This window comes from Phragmites australis, chromosome 4 (assembly GCF_958298935.1).
Source record: "Phragmites australis chromosome 4, lpPhrAust1.1, whole genome shotgun sequence".
Taxonomy (NCBI): domain Eukaryota; kingdom Viridiplantae; phylum Streptophyta; class Magnoliopsida; order Poales; family Poaceae; genus Phragmites; species Phragmites australis.
The window spans coordinates 29,459,773-29,485,351 of NC_084924.1; the positions used below are offsets into that span (position 1 = coordinate 29,459,773).

The 25,579-nt window shown below is 52.3% G+C and overlaps 1 protein-coding gene across 1 annotated transcript; it reads right to left on the bottom strand.

Moving 5' to 3' along the window:
- Nucleotides 1–15,433: 15,433 nt before the first annotated feature.
- Nucleotides 15,434–16,427, bottom strand: LOC133914713 (uncharacterized). Its single transcript, XM_062357757.1, has 4 exons — nucleotides 16,182–16,427; nucleotides 16,027–16,092; nucleotides 15,549–15,935; nucleotides 15,434–15,463 (listed from the first exon to the last, which is right to left on the bottom strand). Exons 1-4 carry the CDS (start codon nucleotides 16,425–16,427, stop codon nucleotides 15,434–15,436), a joined length of 729 nt encoding a protein of 242 aa, XP_062213741.1.
- Between the last annotated feature and the right edge of the window lie 9,152 nt (nucleotides 16,428–25,579).

A 25,579-nucleotide genomic window follows, 5' to 3' on the forward strand; every position in this document is an offset into this window, starting at 1 on the left:
CCTGTTCCTCTGTGCCACCGGCTCTTTTAAGCACTTGCCGGCTGCGACATGCTCCGAACGGGAAGGAGGGGGGCACAAGTTCCAAGACGCCATCACTGGGAAAGGCGTCATCATTTCTTCTGGGCGAATTGACTGGAGGGTGGAAAAACGCCGCCCGCCCGGTCACCTATCAGTGTGGACACCCTGGCAACGGGCGCCATGGAGGAGGCCCACCGGGCAGCCGCAGAGCAACCCGGCGTGCCCGCCCTGTCTTGTTCCTCTGCCACAGCAGGGCGGCAGATGGAACGCGATCCTTGCGATGATACCGGCGATACGGGACGGGACCCGTGCAATTAATAGCCCCACGCCCCTCTGCCAAAGCATGGCAGGGACTGACGCTGCGGCGGGAGCAGTTGGATGTGTCAAGCCACGCACGCTCATTAAATGCGGCCTCGGACCTCTGACTGGCGGACACCTCATCGGTGGGCCCCTCGGGGGCCTTTTTGGGTCGTCGGGGAACTGAGTGCTCGGGGGTAATGTTCACCTCCCCGAGCACTCTCTCCCGAGCACTCTTGCACGATCCTTCGGGGAACCGAGTGCTCGGGAGCCGCCATGTGCAGCCCCGAGCGCTCTCTCCCGAGCACTCTTTGTGTGGAACCTCAGGGAACCGAGCGCTCGGGGGCTGCTGCTCGCAGCCCCGAGCACTCTCTCCCGGTACTTTAGCTCTTCTGGTCATCGGGGGACTAGGGTGCTCGGGGGTGACCTGGCACGGGCCCGAGCACTTTTCTTTTTGGTACTTAGACTCCGCGGATCATCGGAGAACTGGGGTGCTAGGGGACTAATGACTGTGGCCCCGAGCACCTTCTCCCGGGACTCGAACTCTCCTTACCCCGCCGTAGAGACCTCGCGGGATGGCGACACATGGCGGATGGCTGGCCTGGCCTCGGGACTCAGGGACCCCCGGTTCTTGATACACCGACAGTAGCCCCCGGAACTATTGGCAGGCGATGGCACGGAGACTGCGGATGGGCCCTTTGTCACGAACGAGGCCGAGGCCGGCGCGAACGCCACGAGGCAAGCTTTCAGAGGGTGGCCCCTCCGACTCGGGCCTTTGGTACGGCCCAACGGGGAGACGAATGGACGCGCGTTCACACAACTCCCGACGGGCATGACAATGGGACGGGCAGCACGCGCGGCTGCCGCGCAGATCGAGGAAAATGTGCCTGGCAACCACTGACACCGTACGACCAGTTGGAGATTCGCCTGGCAGTTTCGCTGATCGAGGAAACCGTCCTGCCGAGTTAGCCATTTCGGGAAATGTTTGAATTCTCTGAGGTATAAAGGAGGGAGGGGAGCAGTCCGACCCCCTCTTTACGCCATCTTGCGATCCTATTCTCGTTTTGTTCGCGCTCCTGAGCCCTTAGAGTCCTTTAGGCGATCAGAGCGCTTCTCTCTCTTCCTCTCCACCACCCGGACAACCTCCCCCTCCGACGAGATGCCGAGAGCCATGGGAAGCCGCCGCGACAGGACTCCGGACGGCGTGTTGCCGGAGTCTCGCTTGAAGAATGAGGAGGTAGCAGAGAAGGTCCGATAGCTGGTGGTCCCCGAGGGCCAGCAGGGGGCCTCGGTGGTGACGATGGCCAACTTCCCGCCGGCGACGACCATTTCCGGGCGCATCATCTTGTTCACATCCTTCGTGGCGGCAGGACTGGTGCCGCCGTTCTCGACGTTCTTCCTCCAAGTCCTCGACACCTACGGCGTGTAGTTGGTGCATCTGAGCCCCAACTCCGTCGTCGTGCTGGCGGTGTTCGCGCATCTATGCGAGATGTTCGTGGGAGTGGCGCCTTCGGTGACGCTTCTTCGACATTTCTTCGTCCTGCGGCCGGCCGGGAAGAAGAGGGGGTACTCCACGGCGGACGTCGCGGGATGCTACAATCTTCGGCTGCGAGACGGCATGGGGGAGCGGTACATCCCCCAGGTGCTGCGAAGCAAATGGGAGGATTGGTGGCGGGACTGGTTCTTCATCGACGTCGACCCCCATGACCGTCTCTCCCTACCAGACGTGGTGGCGGAGCCCCAGAAATCGATGTGGGAGGTGGCGCCGCCGGAGGACGCGAGGTTGGAGCCGGTGTTCGAGCGCATCAGATTCCTGCGCGACGCCGGGTTGACCTCGGTGATGGTGGTGGCGGACTTCCTGCGCCGCCGCCTGGTGCCCCTGCGGGAGTAGGCCCGGCCGTGCTGGTACTACACCGGGCCCGAAGACATCACCCGGACCAAAATCGGGGCAAGCTGGGACCTGGGCCCGGCGGCGCTGAGAGGCATGATCCGGGTGGTGACCGGCGTGGAGGACATGAGCCGGATGGAGCTCCCGTGGCCGGAAATGGCGCTCTGCGCCAACCCCGAGCGCGCGACGATCCTGGCGAAGCTGCCGGAGTTCGACGCCCAGGGGCTCGTCGACCGGCCGAGGAGCTGGAGCCCCAAGGCCCCCGAGCTCCCTGGGTTGGATGAGGCGGCCAGTGAGGGGGCCGCGAGTAGTCCGGTAGAGACCGGTGGCCCGGGCACCGCGAGCGGCGAGCCGCAGACCAGCGGTGGGGTCGCTGCGAGCAGTGGCCATCGCACCGGAGGAGGAGGCACCGCCGACAGCAGAGCGGAAGTGGCGCCGGAGGACCGAGGGAAGCGCCCACGGCTTTACATTCCCGCGCAGGAGTCCTCGCCGTCGCCATCGGCGTCGGCAACGTTCCTGGTGCTGGAGCGGCGCTTCGTTCGGATGGGGCCCGATCCAGCACCCAGAGATCGCGTGGTGGCCCCGCCGAGCCCCCGGCGGAAGAGGAGGAGGGAGGATTTCAGGCCGGCGCTGTCGGGCCCGGAGTTCAGGATCCCAGCTGCCAGGTGGCAATACCAAGGGATCGAGACCGAGTAAGTTTCGCTCTTCATTTCTTCCTGGGCGTGCTTCACCCGAACTAGACTTTGATCTTGATTTTCGTTTTTCTCCTGCAGACCGCCTACGGGCGCCGCCAAGGCTCAAGAAGCGCCGGCACCGGCGCTAGCGCCCGGGCCAAGCCGACCGGCGGAGCCGGGGCAGGCAAACGTGGCGATGGAGGTGGGGACGGCGGAAGCAGCGGCCGTGATAGAGCCAGTGGACGCGGCGGCCGTGACGGAGACGGCGGACGCGGCTGCCGAGGCGGGGATGGCGGAAGCGATGGCCGAGGCGGGAACGGCGGACGCGCCGAACTCGCCGGGACCGGTGGACGTTATGGCCGAGAGGGCGTCGGCAGACGCGACGGCCGAGGCGGAGACACAGCCATCGCCCGAGCCCCCGGCGCCGGTCGAACCTACCCCGGGTGTGCTGAGCCCGGGGCGGATGATGGCGTCGCAACCTTCGGGGACCCCGAACCTCCTGGAGGAGGGCCGCGGGGAAACCAGCGCTCCACCGGTGCCCGGCCGGCCTGCCGACCATTTCTTGGTCGCGATTGAGTGCGTCCAGGTGGCGGTCGGGCGGCTGGGCACGGCGGTGGACGCGAAGGAGGAGCAGCTTGAGGCGGAGCGCGCCAGGCTAGACTCAGAGAGGGCGCAGCTTGCGACCGCCTGGCGTGCCTTCAAATCCCGCCTCGCCGCGCAATGCGCCGCCAACGAGGAAGAGCAAAGCGCTGTGGAGGAGGCCCGCGCGGCAGCAGAAGCTTTTGGAGGATACCGGCGCGGAGATCGTGTGGGAGCGGGAAGTTTTGGAGGGCGCCCGCGCAGAAGTTGCGCAGGAGCGAGAAGACGCTGCCCGCCTGGCCGAGGCATCATGGCAGAAAGCTGCCGAGGCCCTCGCCAGCGAGAGGCAGGTACAGGAGCGGGAGGTCCTCGAGGCTGACCTGACCTATCGGGAGGGCGAGGCCGACCGGGATCGCGTCGATTTCCAGCGTTGGGCAGCGAAGCTCCAGAACACCGAAGGGGACCACCGACGTTGGGCGGAGGACATCGTCCTCCGTGAATTGGACGCCGGAATCACGGCGGCGGACCTGGGCACCCGGGAGGACTTGCTGGCCCGCCAGGAGGATGAGGCTGCCAGGGCGACGGCGGCCGTTGCTGCCAGGGAGGAACAGATCACCAAGCACGAGGCGGAGCTGGCCGCCAGCGATTGAGCTCTGTCCAAACTGGTGGTGCAGGTGAAGCAAGCCGCCGGCCCTGCACCCGACGCTAGCTCTTCTGGCGCGGCCAGGGGCCAGGATCTCGAGGAGCAGCTGCAGACCGCGAAGGAAAAGCTCGAGGATGCCTTTGTCGCGCGGGTCAACCTGCAGCAGATGTTGGAGGACGTACTCCAGCGGATGCGGCGGTCCGTGGCGAGGGCCGGCCTTGGGCGGCTCGTCATGGACGAGAAGGGCGATGCCCCCGGACGACACGTCCTGGGACTCCAGCAAGTCTGCGAGCGCCTCGAGGCGCTGCCCTGGGCCGTCCAGGAGCTTGCAGCCCGGGAAGGATGCGGCTTGGCCCAGGCGGTGGCCGAACATGTTCTGGCCTGCTACCAGAGCAGAGACTCGAACTTCCCGCTGGAGCCAGCGTGGGAAGGAGTAGACGAAGCCGAGGGAGAGGCCGCCCGGGAAGCGGTTCGGAGCACTGCTACCGAGGTGGCGACCGGCTTCAAGCGGGAAGTGCCGCCGCCGCCAGCCCCCGGGGATGGACGTGACGACTCCGGCTCCGACGCCGACTCTGCCTCCGATTAGGCTTTTTATAGTTTCTTCTTCTTTCATTGTTTTTGACTTGATGTAAATACGGGAGTGATCCCTCAGAAATGCTTGTATTCCCTTTGTAAATATAATGGAAGCTTTTCTTTGGGCTCGCAACTCCGGCATTCTTGAGTACTGAGCGTTTCTTCTGATGTTTTGCCCTGAAGCCCCGAGGAGTACTCAGTCGGACCGTTCCCGACCTTTCCGTCCCTGAGAACGAAGTCGTCCCGATCGTCTTTCTTGGCGCGTTCAGCCCCCGAGCCCTCGCGAGTCCGCATCGACTAAGTCAAGAGACAAAGACACAAACTTACTTTCTCGGGAGATAGATCGATCCAGCACGGAACACGCCATGACCGGTGAATACTTTTCCATCTTGCGACCACTCAGTCAGCAGACCGGAGACACGCGCAGGCAGAAATGCGACCAAGAGTCCCCATGGCTCGGTGGTGCCCGGGCTTAAAACAGACCGGACCGAGCACCGATAGCCCGCCCCTGAGGCCTAAGCTCCGGACTACTCGAGCAGCTCGAGCGATAGGATTACCCAGGGCACCCAGGGACTCGGTAGTGCTCGGGGCCCTTAAAAGCGGACCGAACACCACGACCACCATGAAGGATTTCGGTCGGACATTACCGCACGTACGGTACACCTTTCTACGGACCGTTCTGTCGTTCTAGGAAAAAGTAGACACACGGTAGGGTTTTGTGCGCGAGGAGACTATCTCACCAGGCAGATTAGAATACGAGGGCCCCCCGAGGAAAACTCGGTAACAAAATATTATTGAATGTAGATTCGTCTGAATTTAACCACTCACCGGATAGCTGTTGGCCTTTCGGCCAACCGATCCAGGAGGGGCGTGCACTCCGAGCTCGGGGTGCCCGGGACTTGGTTCCTGCAGCCGGGGCACCCGAGCATCAAGGGGCACACGAGGAAACCGGGGTCGGGTGATCTCAACCACTCATGCTTAAGCGGTAGGACCACCCGATGACCCTTGGGGCCGAGCAGCGACCTGGGCATCGAGGCCCTCGCGGTTGAGCTGCTTTTACTTTGATTGTCGACCTGTGACTTAAGAGAAAATAGGGAATTTCTTTGCTTGGTGCGCTCTGTTAGTGCGGTATTTGTTATAGACTGTTCTCGTTTTCGACCCGAGACCTCTCAAATACCCAGACCGGCGGACAAGAGCAGGCATAGGCATAACTCAGAGGTCCTATGGTTTGGTGACGCCCGGGTATGACAGACCAGACCGAGCACCGACAGCCCGCCCCTGGGGCCTGGGCTTCGGACTACTCGAGCAGCTCGAGCGATAGGATTACCCAGAGCGCCCAGGGACTCGGTAGTGCCCGGGAGCCTGCCACGACACCGAACACCACAGCCTACCATGTCGGACGTAAGTTAGCGGAAACTGCCCGCACGCATACCAATTGGGATTCTTTTATCAGCGGGGAAAATGAGAGAGCGAACTTTTTCTCGCACAATCGAGCATCTCACCAGACAGATTAAACATATGGAATCCAGAAAAGTGAAATTGACACAATGATTGTACATTAATATTCATACTGGATTGATAATTTTTTACAAGGTTGGGTGACTTACCCAATTAGTGGTAGCCCCCGGTCAACTTGGGAGGGGGGGAAGCCCCTGGCCTGGTTGACCTGAGCCGCGAGCATGGCCATCTACGGGTAGAAATTGCGCAGGTGCTCGATATTCCACAGGTTGGGAAGCGGTTGCCCATCTTCAGCTGCCAACCTGAAAGAACCTTCTCGCGGGACCCCGATCACGATGAAGGGACCTTCCCACATAGGGGACAGTTTATTTCTTCCTTCGCGTGACTGGACGCGTCGGAGAACTAGGTCCCCCACCTCGAGAGACCGGGTCCGGACATGGCGCTGAGGGTATCGCCACAGACTTTGCTGGTACCGAGCCGCCCGGACGGTGGCACGCCGCCGGCGCTCCTCCAAGTAGTCAACGTCGTCGCGCCTCTGCTGCTCCTGTTCACCTTCTGAATAGGCTTGCACCCGAGGGGTGCCTAGGGTGAGCTCAGAGGGGAGGACCGCCTTAGTGCCGTAGACGAGGAAGAAAGGAGTCTCCCCGGTGGCGCGGCTTGGCGTGGTCCGATTTGCCCATAGCACGGCGGGCAGCTCGTCCACCCATCCCTTCCCGTGCTTTGCGAGCACGTCATAGGTCCGGGTTTTGAGGCCCTTCAGTATCTCCGCGTTGGCGCGCTCAACTTGCCTGTTACTCCGAGGATGAGCGACGGAGGCAAAGCAGAGCTTGATGTCGAGGTCTTCGCAGTAGTCCCCGAACAGGGCACTCGTGAACTGGGTGCCATTGTCAGTGATGATCCGGTTCAGGACGCCAAAGCGACTGGTGATGCCACGGATAAACTGGAGCGCCGTGTTCTTGGTCACCTTGATGACTGGGACAGCCTCCGGCCACTTGGTGAACTTGTCGATGGCGACGTAGAGGTACTCATAGCCCCCGACTGCTCGGGGGAATGGACCCAGAATGTCCAGCCCCCAGACCGCAAAAGGCCATGATAGGGGGATGGTGTGAAGAGCCTGAGCTGGCTGGTGAATCTGCTTTGCATGGAACTGGCACACCCTGCAGCGCCGAATCAGCTCGGAAGCATCCTGGAGAGCTGTAGGCCAGTAGAAACCTTGCCGGAAGGCCTTCCCGACCAACGTGCGGAACGATGAATGGCCACCGCACTCGCCCTCGTGGATCTCAGAGAGAATCTCGCCGCCTTCTGCCCGGAAGATGCATTTCAGGACGCCTCCTGCGCTACGCCGGTAGAGATCCCCATCTACTATGGCATAGCGTTTGGACTGCCGAGCAACTCTTTCAGCAGACGCCTCATCCCCGGGAAGGGACTTTTCCTTCAAGTACCCTCGGATGTCGTCCATCCACGAGGCATCTTGAGAACATTCAGCAAGTGCAGGGCACTCACCGGACGACGGCACCCTGACGGGGCTTCCCACTGAGGGCGCCGCCGGGGTCCCCTGAATTGGGTTTGAGGTTTCCCTTCATCCTGTTCGGCAGGCAGGATGGAAGGCCGTGTGAGTCTTTCTTCAAAGCCTCCGGCAGGGACACGCGCACGGGTGGAGGCCAGGCGGGAGAGCTCGTCGGCTAGAGCGTTGTCGCGACGAGGGATGTACCGCAACTCAAGGCCATCGAAGCGCCTCTCCAGCTTCCTGACTGCTGCCACGTACGCCGCCATTTGAGGATTCGTGCACTGGTACTCTTTGGACACCTGGTTGATCACCAGCTGGGAGTCTCCCTTGGCCAGGAGGCGACGAATGCCGAGCCCCACCGCAGCTCGGAGGCCGGCGATGAGACCTTCATATTCCGCCATGTTGTTGGATGCGCGGAACTACAGCTACACAACGTACCGAAGTTCTTCACCCGTTGGAGAGGTGAGAACCACTCCGGCCCCCGCGCCTTTCAGCGAGAGGGAACCGTCGAAGTGCATGATCCAGTACCCGGGCGCATCGTGCCCGGGATATGCAGAAATCTCTTCGGGGACAACCTCGGGGACGGGTGTCCACTCTGCCACGAAGTCAGAGAGCGCCTGGCTTTTGATCGCCTGGCGACTGACAAAGTGTAGGTCGAATTCCGCCAGCTCCACCGCCCACTTGACAACACGCCCGGTGCCTTCTCGGTTCCGGAGGATGGGTCCCAGCGGATACGTGGTAACCACCGAGGCCTTGTGCGCTTGAAAGTAGTGGCGCAACTTTCGGGAAGTGATGAGCACGGCGTAGAGCAGCTTCTGAGCCTGGGGGTACCTTGTTTTGGCCTCCCGGAGGACTTCACTGATGAAGTACACCGGTCGCTGTACCCGGCGGGCCCGGACGGCGGCTTCAACCGAGGGGCTGTTACAGCCCCCAGGCTTGGTGGCGTGGTCGAGGCTAACCGGGTGCTTGGGCTCGACTCCCTGGTCGGGAGGAGCAGAGCGCTCGGAATCGACCCCCTGTTCGGGGGGAGCCAAGTGCTCGGGCTCGACCCCCTGCTCGGGGGGAGCCGCGAAGATGGGTGAGTGCCCGGGGGCGGCCGGGAGCTGGGACCCGGCACCTGGCCCCGCGCACTCATCGCGCTCCACCACCAGCACCATGCTCACGATCTGAGGAGTGGCCGAAATGTAGAGCAGTAGGGGCTCGCCTTCGGAGGGAGCAACCAGCACGGGTGGTGAGGTGAGGTACTTTTTCAGATCGCGGAATGCCTGCACGGCCTTCGGTGTCCAGTCGAAACGACCGGTCTTCTTCAGAAGCTTGAAGAGGGGGAGCCCTCGCTCCCCAAGCTTGGAGATGAAGCACCCGAGGGCCGCCATGCAGCCGGCGAGATGCTGGACCTCTTTGAGTCGGGCCGGGGGTCGCATCTGCTCGATGGCCTGGATCTTCTCTGGATTGGCCTCGATCCCTCGGCCGGAAACCAAGAAACCGAGGAGCTTGCCCGCCGGCACCCCGAAGACACACTTCTCGGGGTTGAGCTTGAGGCGAGTGGTGCGGAGACTGTTGAAAGTCTCGGCAAGGTCCTCGAGTAGGGTGGCGCGGTCTCGGGACTTGACCACAAGATCGTCGATGTAGGCCTCGACGTTGCGGCCAACCTGCGAGTTAAGGGTGATGCGAATGGTGCGCTGGAAAGAAGACCCAGCATTGCGCAAACCAAAAGGCATTGAAATATAACAATAAGTCCCCACCGAGGTGGTAAAGGCATTTTTTTCTTCATCCTCTACGGCCATGCGGATCTGGTGATAGCTAGAGTTTGCATCTAAAAAACATAAAAGATCACATCCCGCGGTTGCATCTACAATTTGATCTATGCGGGGCAAGGGAAAAGGATCTTTAGGGCAAGCCTTATTTAGATCGGTGTAATCTACACACATGCGGAGCTTGCCGTTGGCCTTCGGGACGATAACTGGATTCGCCAGCCAGTCGGGGTGGAGGACCTCTCGGATGAATCCGGCGTCAAGGAGCTTGCTGACCTGCTCCCGGATGAACTCCTGGCGCTCAGGCACCTGCCGCCGGACCTTCTGCTTCACCGGGCGGGCATCCGGACGCACCGCCAAGTGATGCTCGATCACCTCCCTAGGGATCCCGGGCATGTCGGACGGTTGCCATGCAAACACGTCTGCATTAGCCCGGAGGAAGGTGATGAGCGCCGCTGGATTCGGATGACCTGGGAAGCGTGTTTGCCCACCACGACCTCCTTCGTGGGAACAGAGGCGTCGGCAGCGAGTCGGGGTTTGGATGAAGAGGGTCCCGGGCCCCCTGGGCAGCCTTCAACCTCGGCCTGAGCTGAGACCAAAGCCATGTACGACTGCTCGACGCAGGAAACGGCGCCGCTGGAGTCGGCAGTCACGGAGATGGGGCCTGCTGGGCCCGGCATCTTAACCGTGAGATATGCATAATGGGCGGCCATCATGAATTTGGCGAGCGCCGGGCGCCCGAGGATGGCGTTGTAGGGGAGGGGGAGCTCCACGACATCGAAGAGGACGTTCTCTGTGCGGAAGTTGTCCCGACTCCTGAAGGTCACGGGTAGCTCAACCTGCCCGAGAGGCAGGGAGTGCCCGGGCGTCACTCCGTAGAATGGAAGCGACGACTTTAGGCGCCTGGAGGGCACCTGCAACTTCTCGAAGGCCTCCTTGGATAAGAGGTTGAGGCCTGCACCCCCATCGATCAGCACTCTGCTGACCTTGACATTGCAGATGGTGGGGGACACCACCAGGGGTAGTCGCCCCACGGCTGCAGTACTCGCGGGGTGATCGGCCATGTTGAACGTGATCGGGGCGTCCGACCACCTCAGGGGCCTGGCGGCCTCCTCGCTCGGGGTTGCCGAGCACACCTTGCGCCACATAGTCTTGATGCCACGCCGTGAGGAAGGCGTGTAGGCGCCTCCGTCGATGAAGGCGACTGTATGCTCGGGCTCTTGGAAGCCGAGCTCGGCGTTGCCGGGGGCGGCCTCAGCATTGCCTCCCCCGCGGGACTCATCGCGCTCCCTCTGGCGCTGCTCGACGAGGCCTTTGACCGTACGACACTCCGTGAGATCGTGCCATCTAGTCTGGTGTATGGGGCACCATTTGCCTGGCTCGGGCCCCGATGGAGCGGGGGCCCTCGCTGGAGCAGGAGCCCGGGCGGATGCCGGGGCTCTTGCGGGAGCTGGTGCCCTTGCGGGTGCCGGGGCCCTCATGGGAGCCGGAGCCCTAGGAGGGGCCCTGGCCGGGGGCCTTGCGGGCGTAGGCCGCCGGTCGGCGGCTGCCAGGCGTTCTTGCCGGCGGTCGGGCTCTTGGGCCGGCCTATGGGCAGGGCCCCGGGCCGGCTCGAGAGGAGCGGCTTCACGCTTTCTTCTCTTTTTCTTTTCCCGCCGGTCGGAGTGGGAAGAACTTGGTTGGTCGGCGGCAGGGCACTCAGGGCGCAGGGCATGCCAAGCCCGAGCCTCCGCCGCCTTGGCGCACTTGTCGGCCAGTGAGAAGAGTTCCGCAGTGGTTTTGATTTCGTGCGTACCCATCTTTTCGAGCATCCGCTCGTCGCGGACGCCCTGTCGGAAGGCGACGATGACAACGTGGGGGGCTATCCGCGGGATGGTGTTGCGGACCATGCTGAAACGCTGGATGAAGCGTCGCAACGTCTCCCCCTCTTGTTGCTTGATGGTGTGGAGGTCGCACTCCAAGCCAGGGCGCGTGAACGTGCCCTGAAAGTTAGCCACAAACTGGTGGCAGAGGTCATCCCAGGAGCTAATAGATCCCGAGGGTAAGTTCATGAGCCAAGAACGGGCGTAGCCCCTCAAGGCAACATAGAAATAATTCGCCATCACCTTTTCACTGCCTCCGGCCGCTTGGACGGCCGTAGTGTATATTTGGAGGAACTCGACGGGGTCGATGGACCCGTCGTACTTCTCTGGCAGCTCAGGGCGGAACTTGGAGGGCCATTTGACCCGTCGGAGTTCACTAGAGAAGGCACGGCAGCCGGTGCCGTACCCCATGGCGCGGGTGGCATTCCTTGGCGGTGAATGCCGGTGAGCCGGGGATTCCTGGCGATTGTGGGCCGGAAAAGAGGAAGCCTGGTCCTCAGCCTCGGCCTCCTGCCGGGTTTCCCGCTGGCGCTCGAGGGTGACACACGCATCTTCGTGGCCCTCCGCTCGTTGAGACGCAAGCGGAGGTCCTGGGCTTCGAATGCGGCCAGGGGGGTGGCGCTCCGCATGGAGGCCCCCCGGCCCGTGCGAACGTTGCCCGTTGAAGAGCCGGTTCTGGCAGCGCCACGCTGGGTGGTGGCGCGAGAACTCCCGGCCAGCACCTGGCAGTGAGCAGTGCCGACAAGGGCAGCGACGTCTTGGATCCAGCGGCCTTCCGGAGTGTTCAGCGTTGCCTGGACGGGCGGATGCCTGAGGAGAGCGTGCACCGCAAGCAGCGCACTCCCGGGGCAGGCCTCGCCGAAGGCGAGCCTACGCCGGAGAGGCACCCGGCGCTGTCCAGAGGCGGACCTGGCGGCCCGGGTTTCAACCACCTGGTGGGGGTCGGACGGTGCACCGACGGCGGCGGCGGCGGCGCTGCTGGGCCCAGCGCCCTGGTCCCCTTGGGAGGGGAACGCCGCGCGTGCAGATAGTGGCTGCTGCTGGGACGCAGCAGCGACTGGGGCCTCCTGGACGACCGGCAGCATTTCCTCGCTGGAAGTGGAGCCGGAACGCTGGAGACGGTGTCCACCGGCCATTTTTCTTGCGGAAGAAAATAAACAAACAGATTCAGGGATGTTCCCCCCTACCTGGCGCGCCAACTGTCAGAGGATTAACTCATGTCGCAGGGATCCCGAGAGACCCCTTTTTAGAGATTCGACCGGGGGGATGATCCTGAATAAGTTCGTCGGAGAAATGAATGAGAGTAAATGCAACGGCCGGTGGTGGGGGATGAGGACCTAGTGCAAAAGGAAGTAAGTGCACCGGAGTTTAGACAGGTTCGGGCCGCACGGGGGCGTAATTCCCTACTCCTGTATGGATGCAATAACTGTCTTGAGGGAGATCTCTCAAGGATGTAGCTGGTTACAAGAAATATGATCTAACTAAGAGTTTGAGGCTCTCTCTGCCTCCGCTAGAACTACGCTCTGCTCTTGCGCTTTGTGTTCCTCTATGGTTCGGCTTCTGATGCCTGTTCTTTGGTTCCATCTTCGTTGTCCCTGTTGGCCTTCTTTGTCTATCCTTCACTTGTCCCTGTTCCTCTGTGCCACCGGCTCTTTTAAGCACTTGCCGGCTACGACATGCCCCGAACGGGAAGGAAGGGGGCACAAGTTCCAAGATGCCATCACTGGGAAAGGCGTCATCATTTCTTCTGGGCGAAGTGACCGGAGGGTGGAAAAATGCCGCCCGCCCGGCCACCTATCACTGTGGACGCCCTGGCAATGGGCGCCATGGAGGGGGCCCACCGGGCAGCCACAGAGCAACCTGGCGTGCCCGCCCTGTCTTGTTCCTCTGCCACAGTAGGGCAGCAGACGGAACGCGATCCTTGCGATGATACCGGCGATACGGGAAGGGACCCGTGCAATTAATAGCCCCACGCCCCTCTGCCAAAGCATGGCAGGGACTGACGCTGCGGCGGGAGCAGTTGGATGTGTCAGGCCACGCACGCTCATTAAATGCGGCCTCAGACCTCTGACTGGAGGACACCTCATCGGTGGGCCCCTCGGGGGCCTTTCTAGGTCGTCGGGGAACTGAGTGCTCGGGGGTACTGTTCACCTCCCCGAGCACTCTCTCCCGAGAACTCTTGCACGATCCTTCGGGGAACCGAGTGCTCGGGGGCCGCCACATGCAGCCCCGAGCGCTCTCTCCTGAGCACTCTTGCACGATCCTTCGGGGAACCGAGTTCTCGAGGGCCGCCACGTGCAGCCCCGAGCGCTCTCTCCCGAGCACTCTTTGTGTGGAACCTCAGGGAACCGAGCGCTCGGGGGCTGCTGCTCGCAGCCCCGAGCACTCTCTCCCGGTACTTTAGCTCTTCTGGTCATCGGGGGACTAGGGTGCTCGAGGGTGACTTGGCACCGGCCCGAGCACTTTTCTTCTCGGTACTTATACTCCGCGGATCATCGGGGAACTGGGGTGCTCGCGGACCAATGACTGTGGCCCCGAGCACCTTCTCCCGGGACTCGAACTCTCCTTACCCCGCGGGAGAGACCTCGCGGGATGGCGACACGTGGCGGATGGCTGGCCTGGCCTCGGGACTCAGGGACCCCCAGTTCCTGATACACCGATAGGTACCCATCTGTACCTTACACACTTCCATAGTGTGCGCCAAGAGATCACTACAAGGCTTTTCCAAAGAGTCTCCTAGTATGTACTTGCCAACTGAGGTTTCACCGCCGTACATAAGTAGAGTAACCCTCTACCCCAGAAGCCCCCTCTTGTGCCAGGTAGAATCGGGAAGTACCCCTTCCTTCTCTATGAAGCTTCAAATGGAGACATTTTAAGCCTGGCTTGGTAGCTGTTATTATAGGAAAATTCTGCATATGGTAAGCTTTTATCCCAATTCTGCTTGCACTTCAAGGTACAGGCTCTCAACATATCTTCTAATACTTGGTTGGTCCTCTTTGTCTACCCATCGGTTTGAGGGTGATATGCAGAACTAAAGTTTAGCTTAGTGTAAAAGGATTCACGCAGTTTCTACTAAAAGCGAGAGGTAAATTGGGTACCTCAATCTAATATGATCTTCTTGGGTACACCATGTAGGCACACAATTCTTGACATATACAGCTCGGCAAGTTTTGCACTTGAATATGTTGTCTTAACTGGGATAAAATGCGCAACTTTTGTTAGACGATCCACCACTACCCAGGTGGAATTAAAGCCTACTTGGGTACAGGGTAGCCGAATAATAAAATCCATACCGATTTCTTCCCACTTCCTCTCAGGAATCATCAAGGGCTGCAATAATCCTACCAATCTTTGATGTTCTGCCTTTACTTTCTGACAGGTGTCACACAAAGCTACATATTCTGCGACATCTCTCTTCATACCATACCACCAATTATATTCTTTCAGATCTAGATACATCACTACACCATGACATAGTATATAGAGCAATCCAACTGCCCTAGAAAGTAGCCTTCCATGGTGCTTTAACTGTCGGGAAATTTATCCCCGACACTTATTGCCTGCCCTAGATTGTGCTGTTGGGAAAGACATTTCCCGGCAGATATTCAGATTACCGGCAGATATCTGCCCTAGATTATCTGTTTTTCACTGGCAGTTGAAATCATACCCGGCAGTTATTTTTACCACGACAATCACAATATCCCCGGCAGTTATAACTATCCCTGGCAGATATATTGACAACATTTGCATGATTCTAGCAGATTTTTCGCAAGTTTCTTTCTTTTAGGATTTTTTTTATTCAATCAGGTTTAAGTGCAAAAAATATATATTCTGGTATTAAACTTGTATCACTCAAAACACAGGTCATTTTGTCAATTCAAGCATGCACAACACAAAAATAAAATCTAGCTTCTTAATAGAATAGTTCATAGCCAGCACATCACAAGTATATATGAGCATTAGTTACATCAGCCAGAGAATGCAGTAGTCAGGAGCATTCTACTAGCCCAAAGCATCCCAACTGATAGAAGTCCAATCAATCAAAAGCTTGCCAAGTTCATGGAAATGTTCCAAGTTCTACCACAATATCATTCTAGCTTTGACATACAAAGTATCGAGACAAAAGTTGTCGACAATATTGACAACATCACATAAACACCTTGCTGCGTAAATCATGTTGTAGTCACCTTGATGTCTTCCTATCTTCTTTCATCTAGTGATTAGAATAGGACAGATTAGTAAACATTTGTTCAGGGAACAATGAATAGATGGAATATGAACAAAAGTAGAATGATTACATGCTGACGTGGCCATGCAATAGATCTCCCGTAAGTATCAACCATGATCTTCATATCTCCATAAGGACGAGGTAGTTCAGCACTCCTTTTCAGCACATGATTAATGACAACTTCGCAGAATTCGATGCCCAACAGAGTACCACCAACTTTTCTCATAGGATCAGTTGATAGAATGGTAGCCTTTGCCACAAGGACATCATGTAACCCAACAGTAGAGAACAATATAACCTCTTTCCCACCCTGAAAAAAGTTATCATTGAACATATTCTTGCAAAATCTAGTCAATAAAGTGCAAAATAGTATGGAGCAAACCAACAGTGAATGAGATATGTAAAAACTTACTCCTACATATCCCTTTTGTGTAGGAACTACACGCCTATTCAATGTCTACAAATAAAATAGAAAATACACTACATTAGATATGGACTGCACATTACAGAGGCAAAGAATATATTTTTCTTTGAGTATAATGTACCACCTCATAGAACATGTTTTCTGCAGCAATGGACTCTGCCTCCACATTGCCACTTTCATCTTGTTGATCCTATAATAGGCCAATAAAAATTAATGTGAAAACACACATTGTCCTTCTCTACCATAGAATTGATAACATAGTATTGTATTTCATTATACCTGATGCACTGGGGAATTAGATGCATAACGTGGACTAATATGTGCATGTCCTCCCATATGAGAATTAGCAAGTATCAATTCTTTCATCTCTGCTAGTTGTTGAGAAAGTGCATCAATTTTTCTATCACTATCTTCTTTCATAGTTCCAAGGCACCCTAGCAGAAATTCTTTGTCAAGTTCAGCTTGTCGACAACCTTCAATGGCCATTTGGAGCTTGGTTGATCTGTACTTCAATTTCCCGGGCATTTCCAAATTGCCTAGTGTTGGGCCTAGACCTACAGAACGCACATACCCATTCTTCTCAGGTCCAAAGACACGTGGCATCAGGTCACCTTCCTTTATGCTTTTTTCTGTCCACTCAGGATGATCTTCAGCGGCATCTTGAAGTGCTTTCTACAAATATGAAAAGTATATAAAGCTGTTGTTCCATACATCAATATGTGCATACTTATTGATACGTACAATCTGAGCTTCTGCTCCATTTGAAGGAAGTCCATTCTTACGAGTGTGTGTTTTGATGTACACCTCATCTCTACGGGGCGCTACACCATCCTCCATGTGCTACATTCAAATGGAAAATTCAAGATCTATATACAACATAAGGTCCCAACCGCTAAGACATTTTCTTTATGAATATGAGTATGTTCATTGTCAAGTTTCAGCATTAATTAATCTGATAGATAGAAAAGTCTCAAAGTGCACTAGTTGTATTATTAGAAGAAACATATCTACATACCAATTCATGAGTGACACGGGCATGACTTTTGCTGCTAGATGTATGCAACGCTGACATCTTTGCACGATTAGCTTTTCCTCTCTCACTGCGTTCCTAAATAATAATGGAAGTTGTATTAAAAGGTACAGCTGAATAATAAAACATGTATTAATCATGTTGGGCTTACTTTGGCTATGGGGCTTCTCCAATGCTTAATAAGCCATTTCCAGTCGCTTTCATTAACCTCCTTAGGACAGGCAACAATAAGTTCTTTATCGGTCTTATTTTCATCAAAATATGTTGCCTTCAAATCAGCCTTAAAATCCTTCCATTTCTTGGCAGCGGTTCCCATGACCCAGTCCCGTACTCTTTCATCTACCGCATAGAATAACTTGTTTGCCAAAAGTGGTGCACAATTAGACCCAAACCAAAACTGTAGAAGTGAATCATGTGAAATTGGCACTACACAGCGAAGATGTATTTAAGACAATACCTTTAAGTTGCTCCACATTTTCAACTTCTCGCTTGGGTCAACCAACCTCCAATCCATATGTGCAAGTGATATTTTCTTAGATTTCACCATTGTAGAGACAAAATTAGCAAATTCTGTAGCATTGTCACCAACAGGTTGTCCATGCTCATTGATCTGCAACTGGATTGGGGGCTGATTTCCCCTAGACCAAATATTGTGCTTTTTAGTACGCTTCCTGCCTTCTCTTTTCTTTGCTTGTCCACCATTCAATCCAAGATCTAGACATAAATAGCATGTAGTAAGCTCTAGTGTATTAATTTGAAAGGCTAAATCATGATTTTTACTAATATAGGTACCTGCATTTTCTTCAATGGCAGCATCCTCTTCTGACAGGTCATTAGGGACATATTCAGCATTTCTATTCTCATCATGCATGTAATCATCATTTACACCAGACCGCAAGTTTGAACATCCAATTTCTACTTCCATTGGGTCAGTATCTAAGCCAACTCTTGTGGACCTGGACTGCAGGTTTCGATGCCCAAGTTCTGCTTCTATTGGCTCAATTTCAGCACAACCCATTGCCTAAAGGAAGGTAGAATTAATTTCCTCTCAACAACTACCATATATATTGCAATTGCGAGGAAGAGATACCTAACCTTTCTCTTTCCTTTTGGCTGATTAGAAGAGCCAGATCCATGATTGCCCTCCACTCCTATAGCCAACTCCCTTTTCTTAGCAATGAGAGTTTGCAGGGCTGCATTGTTTCTTCTAATTCTTTCTGCCCTTTCTTCTTCGTATTTATTCCCTCTTCCTACTCTGCTTACCATTTTTCCTCCTACAGAAAAAATATTTGCATCAGCAAACTTATTCATAGTGCAAACTACTAGCATTATCTATAAATAAAGAAATAAAATTATGTAAAACTAAAGGAAAAGATAGCAGCCGAGAAGAGGGTAAAATGGCATACTTTTGTTTTTTATTTGCATCAACAAATGTTCCATCGATGTCTAACCTAGTTGGAGGCACATCTCCAGGCTCAATGCTAATGTTTATGTTACCGCCACCTATATCAGGGCATGCTACTACATGTTCATTTTCAGTCTCTAAATTTCCAATATGTACTTCAGCCATATCATAGAAGTCTCTTGGCTTTGACTGAATAACAGCTCTCCAACCATTATCATCAGGGTCTTCAACATAGTATACTTGGGTCGCTTGAGATGCCAAAATGAAAGGTTCATCACTCAACTTAGCACCAGTATTGAATAAATGCCTGAAGTTAACATCTGTGATACCAAATTTATCAACTTTTACCCACTTATCTTGTACACGATTGTCAACCCAGTCACATTTGAAAAGCACAATATTTCCTTTGTGCAATGGTTAAACTATAATTTTTAGGATGTAAATTAATAAAATAACCCTATAGTGTATAGTAATAAGACAATTAGCATGTAGCATATCTTACCTCAAGTATGGATCTATATGGTCATAATTAAATAAGACATATCTATGCGCTTGGAGCCATGTTTTGTAGTCCAAGGTCACAATACACTTGCCGGTCAAATGTCGACCCATATTATTGCAAAAGAATGGCATGGTGCTAAATGAAGTATTAGGATTAGCAACACCATTTCTTCATTTTTGGGTAAATCTAGTTTCACATCCTTCTAAATAATGAGAGCAAAAAGTAAGACTCTCATCAAACACATAGCTTTCTGCAATAGATCCCTCAGGATGACTCTTGGTGCGTACATATCCCTTTAACCTCATTAAAAACCTACATATAATTGAGACTCTTGAGATTATAAATAGATAAATTACCATATGATACTGGTTGTTGATTTTTTTAATATTACCTTTCTACTGGATACATGTTCCGGTAATGAACTGGACCAGCAAGCCTCGCTTGGGCAGGAAGATGTACCATTAAGTGAACCATAATATCAAAAAAGGCTGGTAGAAATATAGTTTCCAGAAGGCTTAACGTTTCAGCGATTTCTGCCTCTAACCTTTCCATATCACTTATGCAAATAATAGGAGAATAGATTTGCTTGAAGAAATTGCTCACACGAATCAACGTTGCACTAACTCTTTCTGGCAATGTCTTTCGCACAACTAGTGGAACTAAGTGCTGTAAGAGGATGTGGTTGTCATGACTCTTTAGTCCAATTATCCTTTTCTCTTTAACATGTATATGGTGGCGTATATCAGAGGCATAACCATATGGAAATTTTACTCCTTTCAGAACTTCACAAAACAATGTTTTCTCTTCAGAACTCATTGAGAAAGGTGCAGGAGGCAAAAAATAAGAATCTCCAACTTCAATAGGATGAAGATCTTTTCGTATATCTAGATTTTTGAGATCCATTCGAGCATTAAGATTATCTTTAGATTTCCCATCTATACCCAACAGTGTATTAATGATGTTGTCACATACATTTTTCTCAATGTGCATGGCGTCAAAGTTGTGTGGAAGCAACAAATCTTTCCAATATGGCAACCTAAACCAAATTGATTTCCTATTCCATATTATTTGTCTATCTTTGCCCTTGCCCTTGCCCTTGCCCTTGACCTTGCCCTTGCCCTTGCCCTTGCCCTTTGTTTTTGGTTTTTTCTTGGTTGGGTCCTTTCCGAAATCTGAAGTCAAATCCTTTGTTTGATCCAAAACCTCTTCTCCAGTTAGTGGTTTCGGTGCAGTCCTTAACTCTATATTACCATCAAATGATGCTACATCAAACCTAAATTTGTGATTTGCATCTAGAAACCTCCGATGACCCATGTAACAAGACTTGCTACCATTCTTCAAACGAAGAGAACAAGTATGCGAGTTGCAGTGAAAACAAGCTAACTTGCCTGAAGTTATACATCCAGAAACATAACCTAACCCTGGATAATCAGTAATAGTTGATAGTATGGCAGCATGTAACTGAAAGTGCTCAGCCCTTGAAGCATCATAAGTTCTAACCCCTTTCTCAAACATTTCTACCAAATCGTCTACTAGTGGTTCAAAATAGACATCCATATCCTTCCCAGGTGAATTTGGGCCCGGAATTAACAAGAAAAGTATGAAATTTGGTTGTTTCATACATATCCAAGGGGGTAGGTTCAATGGAATTAGGACAATAGGCCAAATGCTATAGCTGCAGTTCATTGATCTAAATGGATTGAAGCCATCTGTAGCTAAAGCTAGCCTAATATTGCGGCTATCTGCACCAAATTCTGGATATTTGAAATCAAAATCCTTCCAAACTAGAGAATCAGCTGGATGCCTCAATAATCCATCCTTTGTGCGCCCTTCATCATGCCACCGTGCATTAGTTGCAGTCTTCGGAGACATATACAGTTTTTGAAGCCTCTTCTTTATTGGAAAATAGCGAAGAACCTTTCTGGGAACTCTATGAACATGTTTCCCTTCAAGATTTTTCTTCTCTGTTTTCCATCGTGAAGTTTTACATTTGGGACAAAAATCTGCCTTCTCATGCTCCTTCCAAAACAATATGCAGTCATTCTTGCATGCATGAATATTAACATATCCAAGCCCGAAGCATCTAACCATTTTCTTAGCTTCATGAAAGTTCATAGGTAATGCCGTGCCTTCAGGGAAAGCCTCTATAAGCAGCTCTAGTAGCATGTCAAAACTTCTATCACTCCAACCTCCAAGAAATTTAGTGTGGAGTAATTTAACTAGAAAGCAAAGCTTTGAGAAGCTTTTGCACCCTGGGTAAAGCTCTTCGTTGGCATCAGCTAATACTTGATAAATATCTTCGGCAACTTCACATGGATCCTCCCCAACAACTTCATTATTTTCACTAAAATCCCCTCTTTCATCTAACCCATGCACTACATCACGAATCATATCAAACATTTCATCATCTTGCTCTAAATTATCCTCTACTTGAACCTCATCACACTCATCACTATGTTGTGCAAAAGAAGACGATGCCTCTCCATGAAAAATCCATCTCTTATACCCTTTTAAAAATCCATCACATATTAAATGCACATAGACAACACTAGCTTCATTCCAGCAACTATTCACACATTTTTTGCAAGGGCATAAAATTGTGTTTGCTTTTGCCGAATGTGTAAAAGCATATTGTATAAATTCTTTCACCCCTTGTGCATATTCAGATGTGTGCCTACATTTAGTTACTTGTTATAAGATTGATCATGAGAAAGTAATAGAAAATAAAAAAAATGTAAGCTTGTCATATACCTGGGAAGGTCCATCCATCTTTTATCCATACCTATTAGGTATTATAAAATTTCACAAGTCACCTAAAATTATAGACTATAGAAATTGTTAGAAAATAAATTAATAAATAAATAGTGGTGTTCTGTTGTTATATACAAAATATCAAGCACAACTGCTTGCCATCAGGCTACAACTACGCACAAAGACCGAGTGAGAAACTTCACACAAGTAAGAATTATAGAATAGCAAGATGTGCCATCTCAAAAGAACATTCATTGTAAGAATGAAAGCACTAACCACAAAGCTAGGGACAGCTCAGATCACACACTGAAGAAACTGCAAAATGATTAACAAAGAATCCAAGGTTCCCCTTTGAACTGCTCCATAACACAAACAAATCAGAAATTAGTATAAAAGATATTGAAAGCAAAGCAACATTCCCTACATTAATAGGTAGGATTGCCTTCTGGAATAGTATAAAAGACCATTCATACAGTCTACACTACAATTACAGACTTGATTAAAATGCTCCATCATTTGCCTTCAAAAGGAATAGATTTCTTTTGCATTACAAACAATAGAATAGGACAAATATTGTATATCCCAAAACAGCATGCTCCCTTTGCCCATGAACAAAATCCCAAATGAGCCATCCCCAATCCCAAATGTCCAAGCCTAAGATGGTAGGTATCAGTTAGTACACCACCATTCACACGATGTAGCAAACAAAATTTGGGCGCAATAGAACATAGCGGGTAGATTGGAGGAGGAGAAAAAGAATGGATTTTGATTGCTCACAGTGCAGCAAAAAAAGTGGGATTCTACACAAGAAAATCACTACTTCTACAAGAGGGGAATATCCATTTGAGTGAGTAGCAAGGTCAGTCCATACCAAGGCAACCAAGGAAGAAATCAATCTGAGCATAATATAGTTGGTTTTGACAAAAAAAAAAACACTTGGCATGCAAGAGCGGGGAGCAATCACAAACCTGCTTCCTTCTTTGTGCTGTCCACTAAACTCCCAAAGACAAATAGTGGATTGGAGGGAGGTGGCGTACAGGGAGGTGCAGGGAATGAGCCAAGGATGAGGGTGCTGTTGAGAGAGGATAGCAAGAGGAAGGTGGTGCTGGGAGAGGACAGCAAGGGGAGGGTGGCGCTGGGCAATGGCCGGCCGCAACGCAGGAGGCAGTGAGCAGGAGGTTGAAGGGAGGAGAATTCTAGGGATTTGGCTTGTGAGAGGAAGTGGCTGGTTAAAACATTGGGGATAAGATGGGCATCTAGTATCTCCCTCCAATTTGGCCCTCTTCCTGCGTATACATATAACTTTTCCCCTTCCCGCCCAAATGGACCACGTACATCAGGGGTTCCTTGAGTTCCCGGCAGATGAGGTGTCCTACAATTCTATCTAGGGCGGCTAAGTTGCCCTTATAATAATAGTATATTGCCGGCAGTCAATTTGCCCCCGTATTTATTTTTTCCCGGCAGATGGTTTGACCTCTACCATAATTTCCGGCAGAAAGTGTATTTCCGGCAAGTAACTTGTTGGCAATCTCATATTATTCACAACAATTAACTGCCCTTAATACTGTGTCATGGTGTAGTGCATCTTAGTACTACCAGGGTGAATAGAATATGTAGAATCATGGGCTTCTCGCAAGATTGAATCATTCAAAACTTTTTGGTCTGGTACACAAATTCTTTTTCCAAACCACACTATTCCTTGACTATCCTCTGAGAATCCCGGAGCTTTACTTTGATCTTTTTTTATTTTCTTGTCTTCGCATTGTCCTTTTCAGATATCTTGTTCCAATGTTGACTTCATTTCTATTGTTGTTGTGTACATATCAGCAACAAAACCCAAATTTAACCTTTCGAACTCCTTACATAAATCTGGCTGGCTCCCTTGCAACATAACCATATTGCAAAAACCTTTCCTGCACAAGGCATCTGCTACTACATTTTGTTTACCAGGGTGGTAATGTATTCCCACATCATAATCCTTAATCAGTTCTAGCCATCTGCGTTGCCAAAGATTAAGCTTGATATTAACCTAGCCTTAGAGCATTCCCATTGCTATTTTGCTTCAGGGTGTTGTTTAGCTTCTTCGGGCATTTATTGGCATAGTGCCCTTCTTCACCACAAGTGAAACACGCTCTTCCAGTGGAGGGTGCTGGATTGCCATTCTTCTGCTGGGATGCTGGCAGTGGTGCCTGACGAGGGGCCTGGTAGTTTAGATGCGGGACTTGCATCTGCAGTTTATTCTGATTCTGATTTTGTTGGCGGAACATTGGTCCTTGCTGAGGCAGGTTATAGCGGGGACGAGAGTGACTGCTTGAGCCTTGGCCTTGATAAGACATCTTCCTTATATGATCCATCTGGCAGTGTTTGTGTTCCACCACCAATGCTTTGTTCACTATTGCTTGAAAGCTAGCAACGTCTTGAGAAAGCAATGCATACTGGATCCTATCATTTAGTCACTTCAATAAGTGCTCCTGCTTCTTCTCATCTGTATCCATGTCTTCTGGGGCATACCTTGACAATTGAGTGAATTTGGCCACATATTCACTCACAGACATGGCTCCTTGCTTAAGATCATGGAATTCCTTCTTCTTGATCTTCATTGCTCCAGCTGGTATATGATGAATACAGAAGCTGTTTCTAAACTCTGCCCAGGTAATGGCTTTGGAATCTTCATGAGCGTTGGTATAAGCATCCCACCAATCTGCTGTTGGTCCAGAGAGTTGATGTGAAGCGAACAAGACCTTTTCTCTATCATTGCACTGAGCTATCCGGAGTTTCTTCTATGTAGCCTTTAACCCATCATCGGCATCCATTGGTTCCACGGCCTGGGAGAACATAGGTGGATTAGTTCTCATAAATTCCCCCAACTTATTCTGTAGTGGAGGACGAGCTTGCATCTGTGCAGGGGCTTGATGCATATTTGCCATGGTCTAAGCTAATCCCTGAAGGATCTGTGTCTGCATATCCATCATTTGTTCTAGGTTAAACTGAGGTGTGGTGGTGGATCCAACAGTTGCTGGTTATTGTTGTTATTATTGCCATCAGCGCGGGGATTGCTCCTGGTGTTCACCATCTGTTGGTTGCCAAGATACAAGCGGGGAATATAAAGATATAGCAAAGGTGGAAAGAACATGAAAAGAACAGGAACAGGTAGAACAAGAGCAAAGGACTCCCAACTAATATTATTTATTAGATAACTGATGTAACGTGGAGGGCAAACTCCCACATTACACCCATAACCATACAAAGATCCAACTCCTAACAAGGTTCACACCAAAGACACAACCACAACCACAAACTAGAACAGACGACACAAATGATCTAAACAATTTATTCTGTGGGGAAACATCCACCTTACTCGATACTACTCCTGGCCTGCTGGACCTGCTGCAGCCTCCAAATGAAGCCTCCTGCGTGGAGGGGAATGGGGTGGTGCAGCCACGGGTCCCTCGGGGGCTTGCTCTGGAACCTGGTTGGGGTCATCCAGTAACATCTAAAGCTCGTAGATGCTCTGCTCCTACTCCACATGACGCTGGTGTAGATCCACAAGCTCGTCGAGGGTTTTGTCAAGCTCAGCGTATAGGGCAGCAGTGAGGTGGACCTGCTCTCTGAGACAGCCATTTGGTTCATTGTTGACAGGTACGAAGATGACCTCTAGACTTCCAAACGAACGCTGCAGACTTGCTGAACTGGGTGAAGTGGAGAACCTCTCTTTTCTCCTGGCAAAGAACATCTAGAGCCTGGCGGACAGCGTCCTCGATTCCAGCCTCGAATGTAGATCTTGGGGTGACGACAGAGTGAACATGGCGAACTCGCTGGATACCATCGTCTGTAGGCTTCTCGAACATAGTCATCTCCACTCTCCAGGAGTAAACACGGTGAACTCGCTGGATACCACCATCAGTAGGCTTCTCGAACATAGTCATCTCCACTCTCCAGGAGTAACCACGGCCTCTAACAGGAACTCTAACTCCCTTGTATACTGGGGC